Genomic DNA, 19,103 nt, shown 5'->3' with positions numbered 1-19,103 from the left:
TGCACTGGAAGCTCCTGTCGTCAAGTCAAATTCGTTGTGTGTGTAAACATACTTGGTAATAAAGCTCTTCTGATTCTGGTTCTGAAAGACCATATTTTATCTATTTTACCATATTTTCTGGAATATAAGTAACATCCAGTGTTATTTTAGTATCACTGAGATACTATTATAGTTTTTATTACAATTGGGATAATTGTTTTATTTTTCATATATTCTGTTTTTATTTTAAATTTTAAGTTAAAAGTTTAGTTTTTGTCATTTTTAAAAGTCTATACCGTTTTTGATATTTTTATTTTCAGTTTTAGTTTTCACGGCAAAAAATAATTTTCTTCCTCAGTATTTTTTTTCTTTTCAAGTACAAATATCTAAACATTCTTGAATAAAGATACATTTACTTCAGAAGCAAAATGCCTTAAGATATTTAGTCTTGTTTACTGAAAAATGTATTAATTGTACTAGTTTTTGCCTAAAACAAGAAAAAATATCTGCCAATGGAGTAGGAAAATAATAATAATAAGTAATTTGCTTCTCAAGTAAATGTATTTTGGTTTAAGGATGATGCTTGTACTGGAAAACAAGACAGAAATACTGTATTTACTGTAGTAAATTTAGTGCATAAAGTTAAACTAAATTAAAATGAGAAAAAATACACTTTTTTTATAATTAATTTTTTTACTTCCATTAACAATTATTTTAGTTTCAAGTAACGAAAATGTTTTTTAAATGGTTTAAGTTTTAGTTTTCTATAATAACCCTTTTTTATTATCTGACTTGCAACTTATATTCCAAATTATTTATATTTGTGCCAAATGAGAGATGTATGTGAGCCCATGTTTATTTCTATAGAGCATTTTCCACACATTTCAGTTTCAATAAATTAGATTAGGCTTAGCATTTATAATAAATGAGGTTTATAACAAATGGCACTATAATTTATGTTCGTTTTATAATTAAACTGTTCACACCTGTTCTGTTGTGCTGTTAAATTGAAAAGATTGGTTGTTTAGTGAGGGCAACTAAAATACATGTCTATAGTGTTTATAATGTTTGTAAACATTTATTGTTTTATTTATATTTTATATTATTTCTGAATGTATTAATCAAAACAAAGCAATTTTAAACCCGTGGAGACATATGGAGTCAGTTATTTTATGGAAAATATGGTACATCTACTCCAATAAAAACATGCATTCCGTGCATTCGTAGTCTGAAATAGCATTTCATTTGGAGTTTACGATTCTCTTTGCAATGTCCTACATGTTTCTCTAGGCGGCAGTGTGGTGTAACAGATGTGGTGTGATGCTAAGACATCATCACTGCAATTCACTTGCCATTAAATGAGCCTCTGAATGCATAAATAAACACAAAGAGATGATGAAAAGGTTTAATTGAAGACTAGTTACCAGGCCAGCAGAGGCAGGTATACTGGTTAACTCCTTCCTGGCAGGTGGCGCCGTGCTGACAGGGGTCAGACTCACATTCGGTTATGTCGACTTCACAGAAAGAGCCCACAAATCCAGTGCCACTGCAGTCGCACTCATAGCTGTAATTCAAAACACCACCGGCTGAAAAACACATTATTTTATACACTAGCTGTGTGGTTTTAAAGGACAGAGAGCCAGTTACAGACAGAAAATGTATTTATATGATGTTATCTAATCATCTCAGACAAATCATTCCCATGCCATTACACTTCCACTTCTAATATCTCCTCAAACACACTACACTTTCATTCAGTATTGCTTAACGTAAGTTAAAGTGCATTTATTCTAAGCTTGACCAGTGGAGACCTCCGGAGGGGCAGGGGGAGAAATTGCGTTATGAGGGCACAGAAATCTTGGTCCCCCTCGGGAAAGTCGCGATCCGAGATTTATGTGATTCATGCCGGATCATTTTTTACACTGATATGGTGATTGTAGTTTAAAATAACTGAGAAGTCACATTTGAAAGAGAAACATGACTTGATGCACTGGTTGAAACACAGATTAATTAAGATACTGGATAATTTGATAAAGTACTTGTTGATTACTTGAACAATTTATTAGTTAAGACACTGACTGACTTGATAAAACACTGGTTAATTAGTACATACACTAAATCTTCGTTAGTTGTGGCACTGATTGATTAGTTAAGACACTGGTTGGTTGGTTGGTTGGATTAAGGAGCTGGTTTAATTTAGACATTGGTTGATAGGTTAAGAAACTGATTGATTAGTTAAGACACTCATTGATTAGCCACAGCAGTGACTGATTAGTTTAGACACTAGCTAAACAATTAAGGCACTGGTTGATTAGTTAAGACTCCGAACTGACTAGCCACAGATTGATTAGATAAGAAACTTTTTTATTAGTTAAGGCACTGACTGATCAGTTAAGGCACTAGTTGCTAAGTTAAGTTATTGACTGACTAGCCACAGATTGATTAATTTAGAAACTGATTTATTAGTTAAGGCACTGGTTGATTAGTAAAGGCACTGATTAATTAGCCACAGATTAATTATTTAACTGGTTGAATGATTAAGACGTTGTTTGATTATTTAAGACACTGATTGACTAGCCAGAGATTGATTCATTTAGACAATGTTGATTGGTTAAAACAATGATTGATTAGTTAAGACACTCATTAGCCGCTTTTCCACCAAAATTACTTGGAACAATTTATCCCAGGAACTTTTTTCCCCCAGGCCTGTTGCTGTCTGCGTTTCCATCGCAGTCTAAAGTACCGTGAAGATTAGGCAAAATAGTCGTGTGACGTAGGTCTGCGCGCGTTTCTCAATACCAATACGCAAATTTTAGTCCAATTTGAGACCACGGACGGGACGACGCAAGTCCGTTAATTCTGCAAACAGCAGTGTACTTGATAAGTCAGTCAGCTCGCCTTGGCTACTGCAATTTTCCTCACTGTATTTACAATAAGACGAAATATGATGTCAAACACCACTGCCTCTTTTCGTTTTCATTTAAACATATTAATAGCCGCAGAAATGTAGTTCAGGGAGCGTACATGCATTACAATGAAACGAAATATTATATCAAACAGTATTGCCTCTTTTCATTTTCATTCTAACATATTAATAGATTAATAGAATAAAGACCAAAGATTACCTGTTAGATTTACCCAAAACGAATTATATCTTATGTTTAACCACTACAGAGACATCAGAGCCAGCGGCAAATGCCAGAAGGACTAGCCAAGTTGAGGCTGCTCTCGTTTGGAAACATGAGCACTGAGCGCCCGCTGATCGCGTGGAGCTCACGTCTCCGAAATCGGCGACGCACATTTTCAAATAGGCGATGTCTTTATAAATAAACTGCAGATTTGAGTTTTAAACAACTACATTCTCTCCTGAAAGACTTTTAAAACTACATTTCATGACACAATAACAGTAATATTTAAAAAAATATATGCGAATATATGGTGGTTGAAATACAATGCTGTGTGAACTCAACCAATCAGCATGTTCAGCGTCCAAGTCCCGCCCCCAAAAGTTCCGAACCTTTGAAAAAGTACTAGGCTACCTCACGAGCAGGGACTTTCTGAGAGGCACATTTTTACCCGGAACTTTATTTAGATCCTTGTTCCTGCGTTGGAAACACACCGAGTACCGGCCCAAAGTCCCTAGTTCCTGGGGAAAGTTCCTGTGGTGGAAAAGGGGCTATTGATTGATTAGCCACGGACTGAATAGTTAAAACACTGGTTGATTAGTTAAGGCACTATGTGATTAGTTAAAGGGTTAGTTCACCCAAAAATGAAAATTCTGAGACTGATTAGTTGAAACACTGGTTAATTAGTTATAGCACTGGTTGATCAGTTAAGGTACCAACTGATTAGCCACAGACTGATTAGTTGAAACACTGGTTAATTAGTTATAGCACTTGTTGATCAGTTAAGGCACTGAGTGATTAGTTAAGGCACCAATTGATTAGCCACAGACTGATTAGTTAAAACACTGGTTAATTAGTTATAGCACTTGTTGATCAGTTAAGGCACTGAGTGATTAGTTAAGGCACCAATTGATTAGCCACAGACTGATTAGTTAAAACACTGGTTAATTAGTTATAGCACTTGTTGATCAGTTAAGGCAATGAGTGATTAGTTAAGGCACCAATTGATTAGCCACAGACTGATTAGTTAAAACACTGGTTAATTAGTTATGGCACTGGTTGATCACTTAAGGCACAGAGTGATTAGTTAAGGCCACCTTCCTGCAGAATTTAGCTCTAACCCTAATTAAACAGCTAATAATGGTAAATTATAAAGGCAAGTGTGTTGGAGGAGGGCTGGAACTAAACTGTACCAGTCAGTGGTCCTCTGGTTAATGATTAGTGGTCTGAAACCTCCATGATCAGACTGAAGCCGGATCAGTTCACTCACCCGTTCACCATATCCAGACATGTTCCTCCGTGTTGGCAGGGTGAACTGTCACACTCGTTGATGTCCAGCTCACAGTTAATGCCCTCGTATCCCGGCACACACTCACAGGTGTACAGACCCACGTGATCGTGGCAGGGGGCGCCGTTCTGACAGGGATCCGCCTCACATTCATCAACATCAACTTCACAGTTCACTCCTGCAGGACAAATCAACACACAGACTCACTCACAGAAGAAACTAGTCAATGGAGTCCTCTCAAAACACCTGCTGCATCCATGATGGCTGTGTTGAATACACTGTTGTATTATATATGTGGCATTGCCATATTTGGAGTACAGAGGTATATGAATATGGTAACATTACCGTGGTATATGATATCAATCAAAAGTTACAAAAAAAAAGTTAAAAAGTATCTAAAGTTACACTTTATTTTGATAGTCCACATTAGACTTTCTACTAACTATAAGTAACTTTGCAACTACATTAATTAAGTAATTTGCAACTACATGTCTACTAACTCTCAGAGTAGACTGGGGTTAGGTTTAGGGTTAGTAGAATAAGTTGACATAGACTTGCAAAGTTTCTCATAGTCAGTATGTTGTTTGTTGTGGATCCATCCAAATAAAGTGTTAGAATATATTAAGCAGACAGTCTAGTAATACTCTAATGACTGCTAGTTGACATTTAGTTGCAAAGTTACTGTTAGTAGAATGTCTAAAGTGGACTATCAAAATAAAGTGTTTCCAAAGTTTGCACACGCTTGACTAAATTTATGATTTTTAAACCTTTTTGGGTGGCATTCATGGCATTTTTTCCTGAAATTATTTCTGTAGACAAATATAAGTTGCATATATGAATACATTTCTATAAAAATGAAATTCTAATAAAATAATAAGTGTCATAAGTGTTTTAATAAGCGTCTTAAATAATCATAAATATTTAGCAAATAAATAATTAACATAAAATACACAAACTAAAATAAACATTTTTTTAAGTTTTTTTTTTTAATTAAATAAAAAGTTTTTTTCTTTACACCTTTTTTCAAAGTCCTCCTTTGAAACCTTTTTCTGCTTAAATGTCTGAAATTATTTTTGTAGACAAATATAAATTGTCTAAGAATATATTTGTTTATAAAACATTAATAGTTTTATAGTTATAAATTATTTAAATAAAATAATTGTAATAAACGGTTCAAAATTATATAAATCAGAATGTAATTAATAAATTATAATTATTTTTAAATAAAAAACATTTATTTGCAGTGAAGCTGGCTGACAAAGTCAAAGGAAACTTAAATATAAGAAAATTTTTTGAAATATTCTTTTTTATTTTTATACATTTTTATCTAATATTTTTATTAATGTATTATTTTAAGAAAGAAAGAAAGAAAAATGCAGTAAAGTTGGCTAAGAAAATGTCCAAAGGAACTTAAAAATAAGAATGTATTTATTTTTATTATTTGATCACAACTGTTTAAAATTCTCTGAATTATATAGTGACCAAAGAATGAGCAGACTCTTCTATGATGTAATACTTCGAAGATATTATGATATGCTTTAGTTCATTTCAGAATCTCATGCATTGTAACAATCTTAGAATCTCTTGCTTATTGTCTTCATGCTTGCAAGTTACAAGTTTTTTGGTTGCTAAATAAATAAATACTTGATGGTAAGCTGGTAGTGTATATTAGAGTATTTTAAAGTACCATGAATACCACGGTACAGCCACAGTACGTTTTTGACCGTCCTTACCTGTAAACCCAATGAGGCATTCGCAGATATAGCGGTCCTTCCCGTTGATGCACGTTCCGTTGTTCTCGCAGGGTTGGGATGCACACTCGTTGATGTCAATATCACAGTGGTAACCTTGGAAACCAGGTACGCAGTAGCATTGATACAGGTCAGTCCCATCCTGACAGATGGCGCCGTTCCTGCAGGGCTGCGACAGACACTCATCGATGTCTTCTTCACAGTGTTGACCCCGGAAACCCGCAGCGCACCGGCACTCGTAGCCGCTCGCCACCCAAATGCAGGTGGCGTTATTAAAGCACGGCTCATCGGCGCAGTCTCGCACCCTCGTCCCACAGTCGTCCCCACCGTATCCACTGGGACAGTGGCACGAATATCCATTGACTCCATCCACGCAGTAGCTCTTGAGGCCTGTACAGGGGTTGCTCTCACATTTGTTGATGTTTCGGGTGCAGTTGGGGCCGTCGAAGCCGTCGGGACACAGACAGGTGTAGTTCTCAGTTCCTGTGGTGCTGAAGCAGCTGGACGGACAGCCTGCGTTTTCACACGGGTCGAATAAATGCTCACAGTGCTCACCTGTGTATAAAGGTGGGGTAACAGAGCAGATGCACAGGTAGCTGTTCAGAGTCGAGATGCAGGTGCTGTTGTTTTGGCAGGGAGAGGACAGACACACGTCAGACGTGACTGTGCAGAACAGAGCTGCGGATGCAAATTGATTAGTGTTAGAGTCAGGGAGAGTCGTTTGATGTTTCTATGAGGCTAAAGGTGTGTGGGATGAAATGAATTGAAAATTCAACGTTTTTTAGATAAACTGTGAATGTTGGCTTGACAAAGACTTATAGATAGATAGATAGATAGATAGATTCAGTAAAATCCTCTTCCTGTCATTCTAATTCAAATCCCAGTGCAACTTCTTGTGTGTTGTGGCCAATTCAGTTCAAATTCACACTCATGAAATTAAAGAGAGGCGCTTCTAAAACACTGTGTGACTCCAGCGTAGGAATAACCGTTTGTCGGATCAAACCTACAACTCTCTGCTCACCGGCTGGAGATTTAACCTCTGCACCACACCATCTACTCAAAGTAAATCACAAAGTGAGAGTAAGTGAGGACAGTATGAAAGATTCAGCCTAACCTAACAGATCTTCAGCACGCTTAAAGCCTCTTAAAGAAACTTCCCATGAGTGAGACTCTGCCCTGCTTGTGAAGACCACGAGTCTTATGAACTGTATTCCCACAGCAGACTCTCACCTGACAGTCTATGCGTCTTTATGTCACCAGAACCTCAGATGTGAGACTCAAGGGCCTTCAGGGACATTCAGGACAGGCCCGGTATGTGACAGCACTACTAACACACACATGGTGCTGCTGACTGCAGATTTACACTGGGACTCCTGCAGAATAAAGGGGCTTTGGTCTTAACTAGTACCTCCACCGGCAGATGGGGAGCGTCTTACCAACTCTGACTAAACCTCCACCAGATGCTCCGTCAATGTGTTGTCAGCTTAACCGACCACCACTCACTGAAACTAATCCATCCTCACGCACGTGATGCATAAATATACCTGTCCATTTAGATCTGTCATAATTATTGAGATATATTTAATCAGCCCTGCTAATACAGACAAGCTACTTAGATTAACCAGCAACCGGTTTCACCAAAAACTAGTCAATTTATGGTTAAAACAAGACTTGGAAAAAATGGACTTGACTCTGAAAACAAGACTTAATATTTTAAATCTTCATGTAAGAGTAACTTTGATGTTGTTAGTAATATTTCAAGATGAACACTACCGGACTGAAACAACTCCCAGACATAATTATTATTTTTTTAAATCCTGAGTGTCAGTTATGATCATCAAGCTTTTGAGGAACATTTATTTGTTAATCTCTCAATCATCATTGTATTGCATTATATGTTTTAAAACGGCAAAGCTTTGATTGTCAAACCAAGCATTTAAATATCATCTTATTAAGATATTTTTTGGAAATATAGAGTGACGACTAATATTTATATGCATTTTATTGTTATAAAGATCCATTGACTTACATTGCAAGCTATCAGAATTCTATCTTAATTTTTGTCCATATAAATATCAGCATCTGCACCAAACTGCATATTTTTGCCCAGTTTGGGACTGAATAAAATTTAGCTGTTTTTTCATCCATATTCTCACTTTATTATACTATTTGAGACAAAGGCCTGATGGATCAAATATGATACTCAACAAAAAGCACATATGCAAACTTTTTAATGTTTCTCTAGTTCACTCAAAAAAAAGGTACAAAAGTTGTCACTGGTGGCGGTACATTTTAAAAAGGTTCTAAAATGTATAATTATGGTACTGATATGTACTTTTTAAGGTACTTATACACTTAAAAATAAAGGTGCTTAAAAGGTTCTTCACAGCGATGCCATAGAAGAACCATCTTTCTTGCCTTTTTAAAATCGACACAAAGAATTTTTTGTGACACAGAAAGGTTCTTCAGATGTTAAAGGTTCTTTATTGAACCATTTAGACAAAAAGGTTCTTCTATGGCATCGTGAAGCACCTTTATTTTTACGAGTGTATTCACCTTTAGTGGTAAATAAAGTACAAAGGTGTACGTGTTTCAAAGATAGCACCCCAGTGACAGCTTTTGTACCTTTTTTTCTGAGAGTGCTCAATAAAATATGAGTCACTGGCATACTTTCAGTAGACAAGAACACAGAGAGAGAAACTGTGTCAGGAGGTCTAGGAGTGACTGTGAATGACCTACAGTCTCTAATCCAGGATCATCTGGTCTGAGAAGAAAGAGAGAGAGACAGACTTGAACACTGATCGAAACCAACACAATTCTCTGACACTTTGTCAGCCACAGCTCTCAATAAAACAAACACATGTTGCTGTTGTTTGAATAAACGAGAAGATCTGAAATGTAGACAGAGCTTGCGGATGGGCTTCAGAAGCTTCCCTTTCGAATCAAGTCTATTGAAAAACTCTGGTAAACAACATCTCAGACTAGTAGAAGAGAGACGTGTGAACCCTCAGGACAGAAGACTGTATCAGACCCCGGGCCCGAGAAAACCAGACAGGGGCCACTATAGATCATCCTTTAATAGACACATGCCATTCGGTATTACTTGCTACTTTGGGGTCTTATCAGCAAACACATGCTTTTACTACGGATAAAATCTCATTAAATAATGGTTACAGTAATTTGGGCTTCATCAAAGTCTGCGAACACCTGCATGTTTTCCACACGATTCCAGCATTAAATCATCGACAGCAGACCCATTAGGAAAGCATAAGTGACCCTAAATCAGATAACAGCACACAAACATACATTAAAAACAATCACAACAAAGTTTCCCCAAATCCTGTTTTGATTGAAACACTAAAGCTGTCCGTACTGAACACACAGGTACAGCGAGTATCTTGCTTAAAGGCATTTCATATGCAGGCTCTTTCTGTTTTGTTATTGTTTTCTTTGTCATATCCAGTCAGAAATATATTGCATATTTCAAACAACTGCTTCAGAAGAAATGAGAGTCGAAAATTGTGGCTCCAAGTTCAAGAATCTTAAATCTTCACTGAACATTCAGGTGTGGATTCAAACAGTATATAATATCATCTTTTGCTCTTTTGAGTCCTAACAGTTCAGATACGCTGTAAAATGTAAATATTAGCATTTTCTTTCACTCTTTCTGAATGAATGCCAAACTTAAACTTTATTTTATTAATACTCTTTTCTAATACTGTACCTCTTATTTGAACTCAAAAGTCAACTCAAATGTATTTGTATAGTTCTTTTCACAATACACAGTTTCAAAGCAGCTTTACAGAAAATCATGATGTTCATGTTTATAATATCTTAATTTCTTCATGCCTTATCGCTGCATTTAGCGGATTAGATGAGAATATAGTTACATTTTGCGACAATACAAGCAGTTGAGATTTGCTATATCACTTTACACAAGTGTACTGTATATATGCAAATAAACTGGACATACTTATAGATCCTATTTTATATAAAGAGCTGGGCGATAATCAGTGTTAGGGAAAGTTACTTTTAAAAGTAATGCATTACAATACTGTTACTTTCTAAAAAAGTAACTAATTGGGTTACTTAGTCGTCTGAAGAGTCACAAGAGTCATCTGATTACATAACTTGTAATGTGTTACTACCCCCAACACTGGTGATAATATAGCTATTTTTTGCTAAATAAATGAATAAAATACAGGCAGTTGCTATAGTATTGATTTACATGAGTGCATGTATGATATATATCCAACTTACAAACAGCTGTTTGATAATAGTATTTTTTTTTAAATGTTGCAACTGATACAAACAATCATGCAGTCAATCATTTGCTATATAGTATATATGTAAATGTACAATGTAAAATAGCATGTACTATATACGTATATCCAACTTTTAATATATCCCTGGGTGATCATTTCAAATGTCTTTTTGTCATATCTCATTTGTAAACATAAAGAGATTGTGTTAAAAGGAAGAGCTGCAGCTGGACTTCATCAAAAACTCATTTTGGCTTGTGAAACACAGCACAGCAGCATTAGTGTCTGTCCTGCTCTGAAATGCTTTTGCTGGTGTGATTCAGGATTTTGCTCTTCTGTTATCTACTGCCCTGATGCCCTCTGACCTCACTGTGTCCGACAGCTCTCAGAGACATGAGCCTCCTCTGAGAGACGGATGAATCCAGCGGCTGGTACAGACTCTCACGCACAGGAGAGAACAGGGAGAAAACACACACGTGCTGGCGAAAACTGGAGGAAGGGGTACTGGATTCGTTATATAAAGGTCATTCCAGATCCATAGATCCAGACTTGAGTTTGCACACTTGACTTTTTTTTTTTAAAAATGTATAAATGTTAAAATGTAAATGTATAAACTCTCTCTACATTTATATACATTCTAACCTAAACTTTTGATGTTGAAAACAAAACGTTTTGTGTACATGTTATAAATCAACTGCCTGATTTGTAATATAACAGACGTATACCATATATATGCTACTGTTCAAAAGGGATCATTAAAACTTAAAGGAATAGTTCACCCAAAAATGAAAATTACCCCATGATTTACTCACCCTCAAGCCATCCTAGGTATATATGACATTCTTCTTTCAGACGAATACAATCGGAGTTATATTAAATAATGTCCAGGCTTGTAAACAAAACTTGTTTCTCGCGAGACTAGCATATTCTCACCGGAGCTTATGCTACGCTTACGTGCTACGTCATCCGCTGGACGCCACTCTCTCGTGAAACTTCTGGAGCGACACGATGCGTTTGTGTAAGAAAAATATCCATATTTACAACTTTATAAATCTTGATCTCTAGCTTCTGCTAACTGTGGTACGTGCGTTCACGAGAGAGTGGCGTCCAGCGGATGACGTAGCACGTAAGCAAACGCGGTGACGAACGCGGAAGTGACGAACGTGGAAGCGCAGAGGAGAGAGCAAAACAAAACACCGGTCACGAATTAGTAGTACAAAACGAGGATTTGTAAAGAAAAATTTTTCTTACACAAACGCATCGCGTCGCTTCAGAAGGCCTTTATTAACCCCCCTGAGCCGTGTGGACTTCTTTTATAAAGGATGGGTGCAATTTTTTCGACTTCAAATTTTGGGCTACCATCCACTCCCATTATAAAGCATGGATTAGCCTGGACATTATTTAATATAACTCCGATTGTATTCGTCTGAAAGAAGAATGTCATATATACCTAGGATGGCTTGAGGGTGAGTAAATCATGGGGTAATTTTCATTTTTGGGTGAACTATCCCTGTGAACTTTTTTTTCTTAATGAAATCAATACTGCATTAAAGCTGCAAGGGTGCATTAATGTGATCACAATTTTGCTTTTTTTGTAAAATAAAGTAAAATAAAAATGTTCCATTTTTTTCAGTAAATTCAACAAAAAATATGCTCACGTAAACAAACTACATTTATACATATATACTACCATTCAAAAGGGGTTGTTAAGATTTGTTAGGATTTTTTGTTAGGGTTAGGGTTAGCTTTTTATTCAAGGATGCATTAAAGTGATCACAATTTTGCACACTTCAGCCTCTTTTTTGGTAAAACCTTCAATTTTTTTTATTTCAATTTTTTCAATAAATCAAAAATATGATATGCTAAATATGAACTGAATATATACATACAGTACATGCATATCATTTAAAAGGGGTTGTTAAGACTTGTCTTTATTATTGAAAGAAATTAATCATTTTTTTCAAGGATGAATTAAATTTAGTTTAGTACAATTTGATAAACCAAAACAAAATAAAATAAAACTTTTTTTATTTTTTTCATTCAATAAATTAAACCAAAAAGATGTGATGCTCAAGTGAAGAAACTCAATATAAAAATATAATACTATATGTATTACTTTAACCACAAACATAAATGCATGTAAATGTTCTATCACCAAACTCCTCTAGTTGGGGTCTCATGGATGTGTTTTAATAAGGGTTTCACTGGGGCCAGAGCCCTGGACATTCAACTCAACTCATATCTGAGTCTCACACTTCATCTGTCTGACGTATGTGAAGATCTCTGTGCCATCCTGATGCAATTCCTGAAAACATCCTCCTATCCTGAAAAAAAAACTATTTTCCTTTACAGTGTTTCTGGAGATGGGTTTAATGTAACTAAATGTTTGGAAAACAATAGTAACTCCCCAGAGAAAGAATTTTACATGTTGTTTTTCAAACAGAAGCTAAGTCTATCCCATCACGGTCACGGCTTCATCACAGCTTAAAGACACAATGCAGCACATTCAGTCAAAAACATGCGAGCTGCTATTCCATTTAAGCACAAAGAGTGAAGTGGCCGCGCTCTCCAGCAGAGTTTCCATGGTGATGGGCAACTATGCCGCGCGTCTTGCCCTGCGCTTTCAATCTGCCCAAAAGTACCCAGGATTCAGGCTTCTCGCAACTGCAGAAATAGGTCATAGCTTCATTCAGGTGGAGCGCAAACAAAATCACTTACACTGAAACTCCCACCACAACAACGATACACACACTCATTCATTCATAAGCTAATGAGAAACTAAGAGAAACAGCTCATTAGTGGAGAGCATCACGTTTACGACTGCTTAAACTAACGGTGAGTGTGTGAGTGTGTGTGTGTGTGTGCGCGCTGGTGCTTAATTAAGTGATCAGACGCACCGTTTACACCTGGACCAGTAAACAGATAAAAACAAAGAAAATATCCTAGTCACACAAATAAAGGAGGAACGCGAGCCATATCCACCCACAACACTCTAGAAACAGCCTAGCAACACCCTAGCAACCACCCACAACTCTCTAGAACGTTTAGCAACCTCCAACTACACACTACATCCTATGAAAAGCCTAGCAACACCCTAGCGACCACCCACAACACTGTAGAAAGTCTAGCAACCCTCATCAACTACACACAACACCCTAGTAACGCACTAGCAACCACTCACAACACCTTAAAAAGTCTAGCAACCCCCTATAAACTACACACTACACCTTAGAAACAGCCTAGCAACGTCCAAGCAACCACCCACAACACTGTAGTCTAGCAACCCTCCTCAACTACACACTACACCCTAGAAACACCCTAGCAACCATCCATAACACCTTAGAAAGTCTGGCAACCCCCTATAAACTACACACTACACCTTAGAAACAGCTTAGCAACGCACTAGCAACCACCCACAACACTGCAGAGTCTAGCAACCCTCCTCAACTATACTATACACCCTAGAAACGCCCTAGCAACCACCCATAACACCTTAGAAAGTCTAGCAACCCCCTATAAACTACACACTATGCCTTAGATATAGCCTAGCAACGCCCTAGCAACCACCCACAACACCTTAGAAAGTCTAGCAACCCCCAATAAACTACACACTACACCTTAGAAACAGCCTAGCAACGCCCTAGCAACCACCCACAACACCTTAGAAAGTCTAGCAACCACATAAACTACACACTACACCTTAGAAACAGCCTAGCAACTCCCTAGCAACCACCCACAACAGTGTAGAAAGTCTAGCAACCCCCTATAAACTACACACTATGCCTTAGAAACAGCCTAGCAATGCCCTAGCAACCACCCACAACACCTAAGAAAGTCTAGCAACCCCATAAACTACACACTACACCTTAGAAACAGCCTAGCAACTCCCTAGCAACCACCCACAACAGTGTAGAAAGTCTAGCAACCCACATCAACTACACACTACACCCTAGAAACGCCCTAGCAACAACCCACAACACCCTAGACACCACCAACAGTACCCTGGAAACCACTCAGAACACCTAACCAACCACCCAACAATGCCCTACCACCAAGCTTAACTGCGCATAACATGCAATTAAGTGTCCAAAAACATTACATTCAGTTCACTCTTCAGTATTTTGTTTTAAAGTATATTATTTCCATAATAAGCGCTCTTTTTAAAAGTGCTAAAGTACACTTCTTTTTCACAAGGAAACCCCCCACAATATGTGAGCATTTTGGTGGTGATTCAGACAATAAGACACCAATTAAATGATGCATTACTACAGTTTACATCCAATACCATGCTGTGCTACGTTTACCCTCAGAACGAGTGACAGGAACACGCTGAGGAGCACAGCAGCGTCTGAACGGACAGTGACTGAGTGTTTGCGCTGAATGGTGATCGCCGTGTGTGTCTCTGCGAGGGGCTTTTCTGATTATTGCTCATTCTAAACAATCTGACGGCCAGCTGGCTGCACTTGTCCTCTATATGAGCTAATGCCCAATTACTGCAGCTCTTCTCTTACAGCTCCCCCACCACACAAATCCACAGAGACCAAAAACTCTCTCTCTCTCTCCCACAAAAAACGCATCTGCCTACAGGACAAAACAACCTGCCAACTGCAGATGCTCAACTTCATAATGCAGAACTCATCAAAGAGCCACTTGTTGCTTTGAATCATTTAATTACACACTATAATGAGAGCGCTGCTGAATAGACTTCAGATTAATATAACAAAGAGTGAAAAATTTAAGGGGGTCTGAATACTTTCCGTACCCACTGTATATAATAGTCTGATGCTGTAAATTTTGGTAGTTGACATACTATATGTTAAAACAATGCTTTGTCTTTTTTTTTTTATAATTATTTATATATGCACTTTTTATTAACCTGTACTAAATTAGAGGCTACATGGAATATTTGTACTTTCAATTATGAATTTGTCACGCCACAGAACCACTGAAGTGAACTGCAAAAAAACTCAAATGTGATGATAAATGGTGAAAAACAAACTGTTACAGAAATGTTTATACACTCTCTTATTCATTCATATACACTTTAACAAAGCATTGATGTTGGAAAAAGTTGATGGACATGTTATGCATTAACTTCTTGTTTTCTATTATAACGCTACTGTTCAAAAGTTTAGGGTCTGTTTTAATGTTTTAGAAAGAGGTCTCTTCTACCAAGGCTGCATTTTATTTGATCAGTTACTATTTTTTACCATTTAAAATGGTTGTTTCTATGTGAATATAGCCTATGTTAAAATGTGATTTATTTCTGTGATGAAAGCTGTATTTTCAGCATCATTACTCCAGTCTTCAGTGTCACATGATCTTCAGAAATCATTCTAATATACTGATCTGCTGCTCAAGAAACATTTCTGATTATTATCAATGTTGAAAACAGTTGTGCTGCTTCATATTTTTGTGGAAACTGATATATTTTATTTTTCAGTGTTCTTTGATGAACAGAAAGTTCAAAAGAATAGCATTTATTTGAAATAGAAAACTTTTGAAACATTATTAATCTTTACTGTCACTTTTGATCAATTGAATGCATCCTTGCTGAGCGAAAGTATTCATTTCTTTAAAAACAACTTACTGACACCAAACATTTGAAGGGTAGTATATATAAAATTGTCACTGAACACTTCACACCGTTTTCTGAACTGTTTCTTCACACCGCAAAATGAAATAGAAATAAATTTAAAAAAACACGTCAAATACGAATATATCATAAAGTTGTGTCTCACCCAGTTTGAACATCAATGACAGCAGCACTGCTCTTTTATATCGTAAATAGATCCGTCCAAGCTCCATGTCCTGAAGTGATGAATGACTTCCAGCCTCTAAACCCGCGGCTCCGCGCTGAACTCTCCCCGCATCATGCGCTCTCATCCGGCGCGAGTCAACTTCAGTCAGTCCGCTGCTGCTGACTTACTCTCCGCGGTATGATGGAAAACACGGCAATCCTTTATCCTGCTCCTATCAAACCCTCGCCTGTTGGCGGTCAAATCTTCATCCTCCTCTCTGTCTGTATCCGTCACTCTCTCCCTCACTTTGATTGTCTTAGTCACCAAAGAACTCTCTCTCTCTCTCTCTGTATGTCTGAGTGCATGTCTCTCTCTCTCTCTCTCTCTCTCTCTCTCTAGGAGGCAGATGGCCAGTTCCTCCTCGCACATTTACGTGACCTTCATCACAGATGAGTGTTTATCTAAGCTAATAGCAACTGTTAAACCCGACCGCACTTGGATAGTTGACTTAATGTACTTTGTCAACTATCCAAATGCTGTTGAGTCACAGGTGTACAGGATTAGATGCTGCAATTGTTAACAATTTTATTTTACAAAATTATTTCTTAATGTAGTCTCCGAACAGTATGAAAAATGCATGAAATGTAAGCATGAATATTGATAAATATGCATGAATAATGACGATAATAATAATGCATTAATTAGAAAAATGTTGCTCAGAGTAGTTTTAGATGAAGTAAACATTTGAACCAAAGTTTCTAAAGCTAAGAGCAGTGCTATTTTAGTATGACAGCTTTTATTTTAATTTTAGTATCACTCTGCTTTTATTTAAATTTTAGTTCAAGTTTGAGTTATTTTGTTGTTGTTGTTGTTTTTTTAATATGTTTATATAGTTTTTATTACATTTTTTTTCAGTTTAGTTATTGTAGTACATCAAAGTCAAACTAAATCAGAACGCAAAATGTTGTCTTGGCAACAAATTTTTTTTTCCAGTTAATACATATACATATATTTTTATTTATTTCAAGTAATTAAAATGTTTCTTACAGTTTTAGTTATCTATAGCAACTTTGGTTAAGAGTAAAATAATATCCAAAAAAGAAAGTAAGAAAAATATATATTTTGACAATATTTGAACATGCAAAATATCTGTTTTTTCCTAGATGATAACAGAACACCACTTGCTCAATTAAACTTGCAAGTAAAACAGTCATGTGTCAAATGTGTGCAAACTACTATTTTAAACAATGGTTATTTTTCACATACTGTTTTAAAACATTGTTTAGTATCGAAAACAATGATCAAATATAGTCAAATATACATTGTGCATGTCATTATGAACACAGCTGCTGTCATATAACCTACCCATTCACTCAGATCCGTTAGCTTTGACATTAAAGGGTTATTTCACCCAAAAATGAAAATTCTGTCATTATTTACTCCAAACTGTGTTTTGTTTTGTTTTTTTATTCTGCTGAACACACACAAAGATATTTTGCTGCTGGTGCTATAGTTTTTGCTGGGATCCATTGACTGACCCACTGGCATAGTATTTTTTAATTTTTTCCCCCCATACTAAGTCAATGGTTATATATGCAGACAACTGTTTTTTTTACCAATACTCTTCAAAATATCTTTTGTGTTTAACAGAAGTGAGAAATTCATTCAGCTTGAGGGTGAGTAAACGATGACCATGTTCTTTTTTTTTTGTGAACTACCTCTTTATTATAATAAGCGATTCCAGTGCTTTAACACAGGTCTCTCTCTGGGTGCTGCATGGGAACGAGAGCAGACGTTGGTTAATTAAACTCCTGGTGTAAATACAGGTATACGCCATTCAACCAGCACCGCAGGCCAGACTCCTCCTGCATTCCTCACGGGACCCTCATTAAACTCCAGCGGGGTGTTGCTCTGTTCTGATGGACTGAAAACGTTCCAGACATTTTATTCAAATGAGGGAGATTAAGAGCTTTAATGCACATTCCTGTGTGTTAAACATTAAATGACGTTTACATAACGCCTGTTCCTATACAACAGAAAAACCACATGAAATGAACCTGTTTTAAGCTTTTAGTCTAATTTGTCTTGTGTAACAGCAGTTTAAACAAATTTATAAATATCTTTCATTAGATCAAGTGTGTTTTCTTTTCACCAACTTCACTTTTCTCCATTATGTTTAATATCTGTTGTTGTTTTGATGTTTAGTGGATGTATGAAGTCAGTTCTCCACATATGGAAATGTAATAAACATGACATATATTGCCCTATGATTGTGATATTGCCATATATGTTACCTATTATGTGATATATTCTGCCCTCACAGTCAAGATCACTCAGATCTGGGGATTCTGATCTACTATATGTTCTTATGGTGCGTTCAAGTCATGTCGGATAGATTGTATTTACGAGTTGAACGCACATGAACGCCACCACAAAGTCGTTATTACGAGTGGGAAACTCGAAATTTTCTTTAAGCCCCGAGTTTCCGAGTTGGGGGCGCGTCAATGAGAAACATGGCGGAATTGATGGATGCAACGTCTGTAGTTGACGGTAAATTTTTGTTTAAATTGATAGTTTAGTTGTCCTATGACCTTAAATTGGTCATGTTCTTGTTACGCAGCTAGTTAATGAAATCCAAGTAAAAAAAATGCTATCATTTTTGCACCTATAGGTGAAAAATCTTTTGATTTGCCATGTTGCAAGTTTTAAAAATATTAAAAACGCAAAACACACCTGATGCAAATTCTTTGCTCTTCATTTTCTATAAGCAGAGTTAACAGACCCTGTTGTATTTTCTTGTAATATTAAAAGAAGGTACACCGCCATCTTGCCGACTAAACTGACTTGAACGCACCTGACGTCGTAATTACGACTTGTCAACTCGTAAAAGTACGAACGTCCCAGGAGGACTTGAACACAGCATGAGTTGTGCGACACTCAATCGCCGTTTATGGATA

The 19,103-nt window shown here is 36.7% G+C and overlaps 1 protein-coding gene across 1 annotated transcript in view; it reads right to left on the bottom strand.

The window, feature by feature from the left end:
- The window catches only part of crb2b (crumbs cell polarity complex component 2b), a 39,323-nt gene extending 22,942 nt beyond the window's left edge, over positions 1–16,381 (bottom strand). Inside the window, exons 1-4 of the mRNA XM_016570837.1 lie at positions 16,147–16,381; positions 6,126–6,821; positions 4,375–4,570; positions 1,404–1,543 (exon numbers count right to left, since the gene is read on the bottom strand). Of these exons, the coding sequence (XP_016426323.1) occupies positions 1,404–1,543; positions 4,375–4,570; positions 6,126–6,821; positions 16,147–16,291 (1,177 nt within the window). The 5' untranslated portion in view covers positions 16,292–16,381. The remainder of the gene's footprint in view (positions 1–1,403; positions 1,544–4,374; positions 4,571–6,125; positions 6,822–16,146) is intronic.
- Between the last annotated feature and the right edge of the window lie 2,722 nt (positions 16,382–19,103).

This window comes from Sinocyclocheilus rhinocerous, unplaced genomic scaffold (assembly GCF_001515625.1).
Source record: "Sinocyclocheilus rhinocerous isolate Xijiao unplaced genomic scaffold, SAMN03320098_v1.1 scaffold1223, whole genome shotgun sequence".
Lineage (NCBI taxonomy): Eukaryota > Metazoa > Chordata > Actinopteri > Cypriniformes > Cyprinidae > Sinocyclocheilus > Sinocyclocheilus rhinocerous.
Note: the sequence above shows the minus strand (reverse complement) of the source record. Positions and strands in the feature narration are given on the sequence as shown.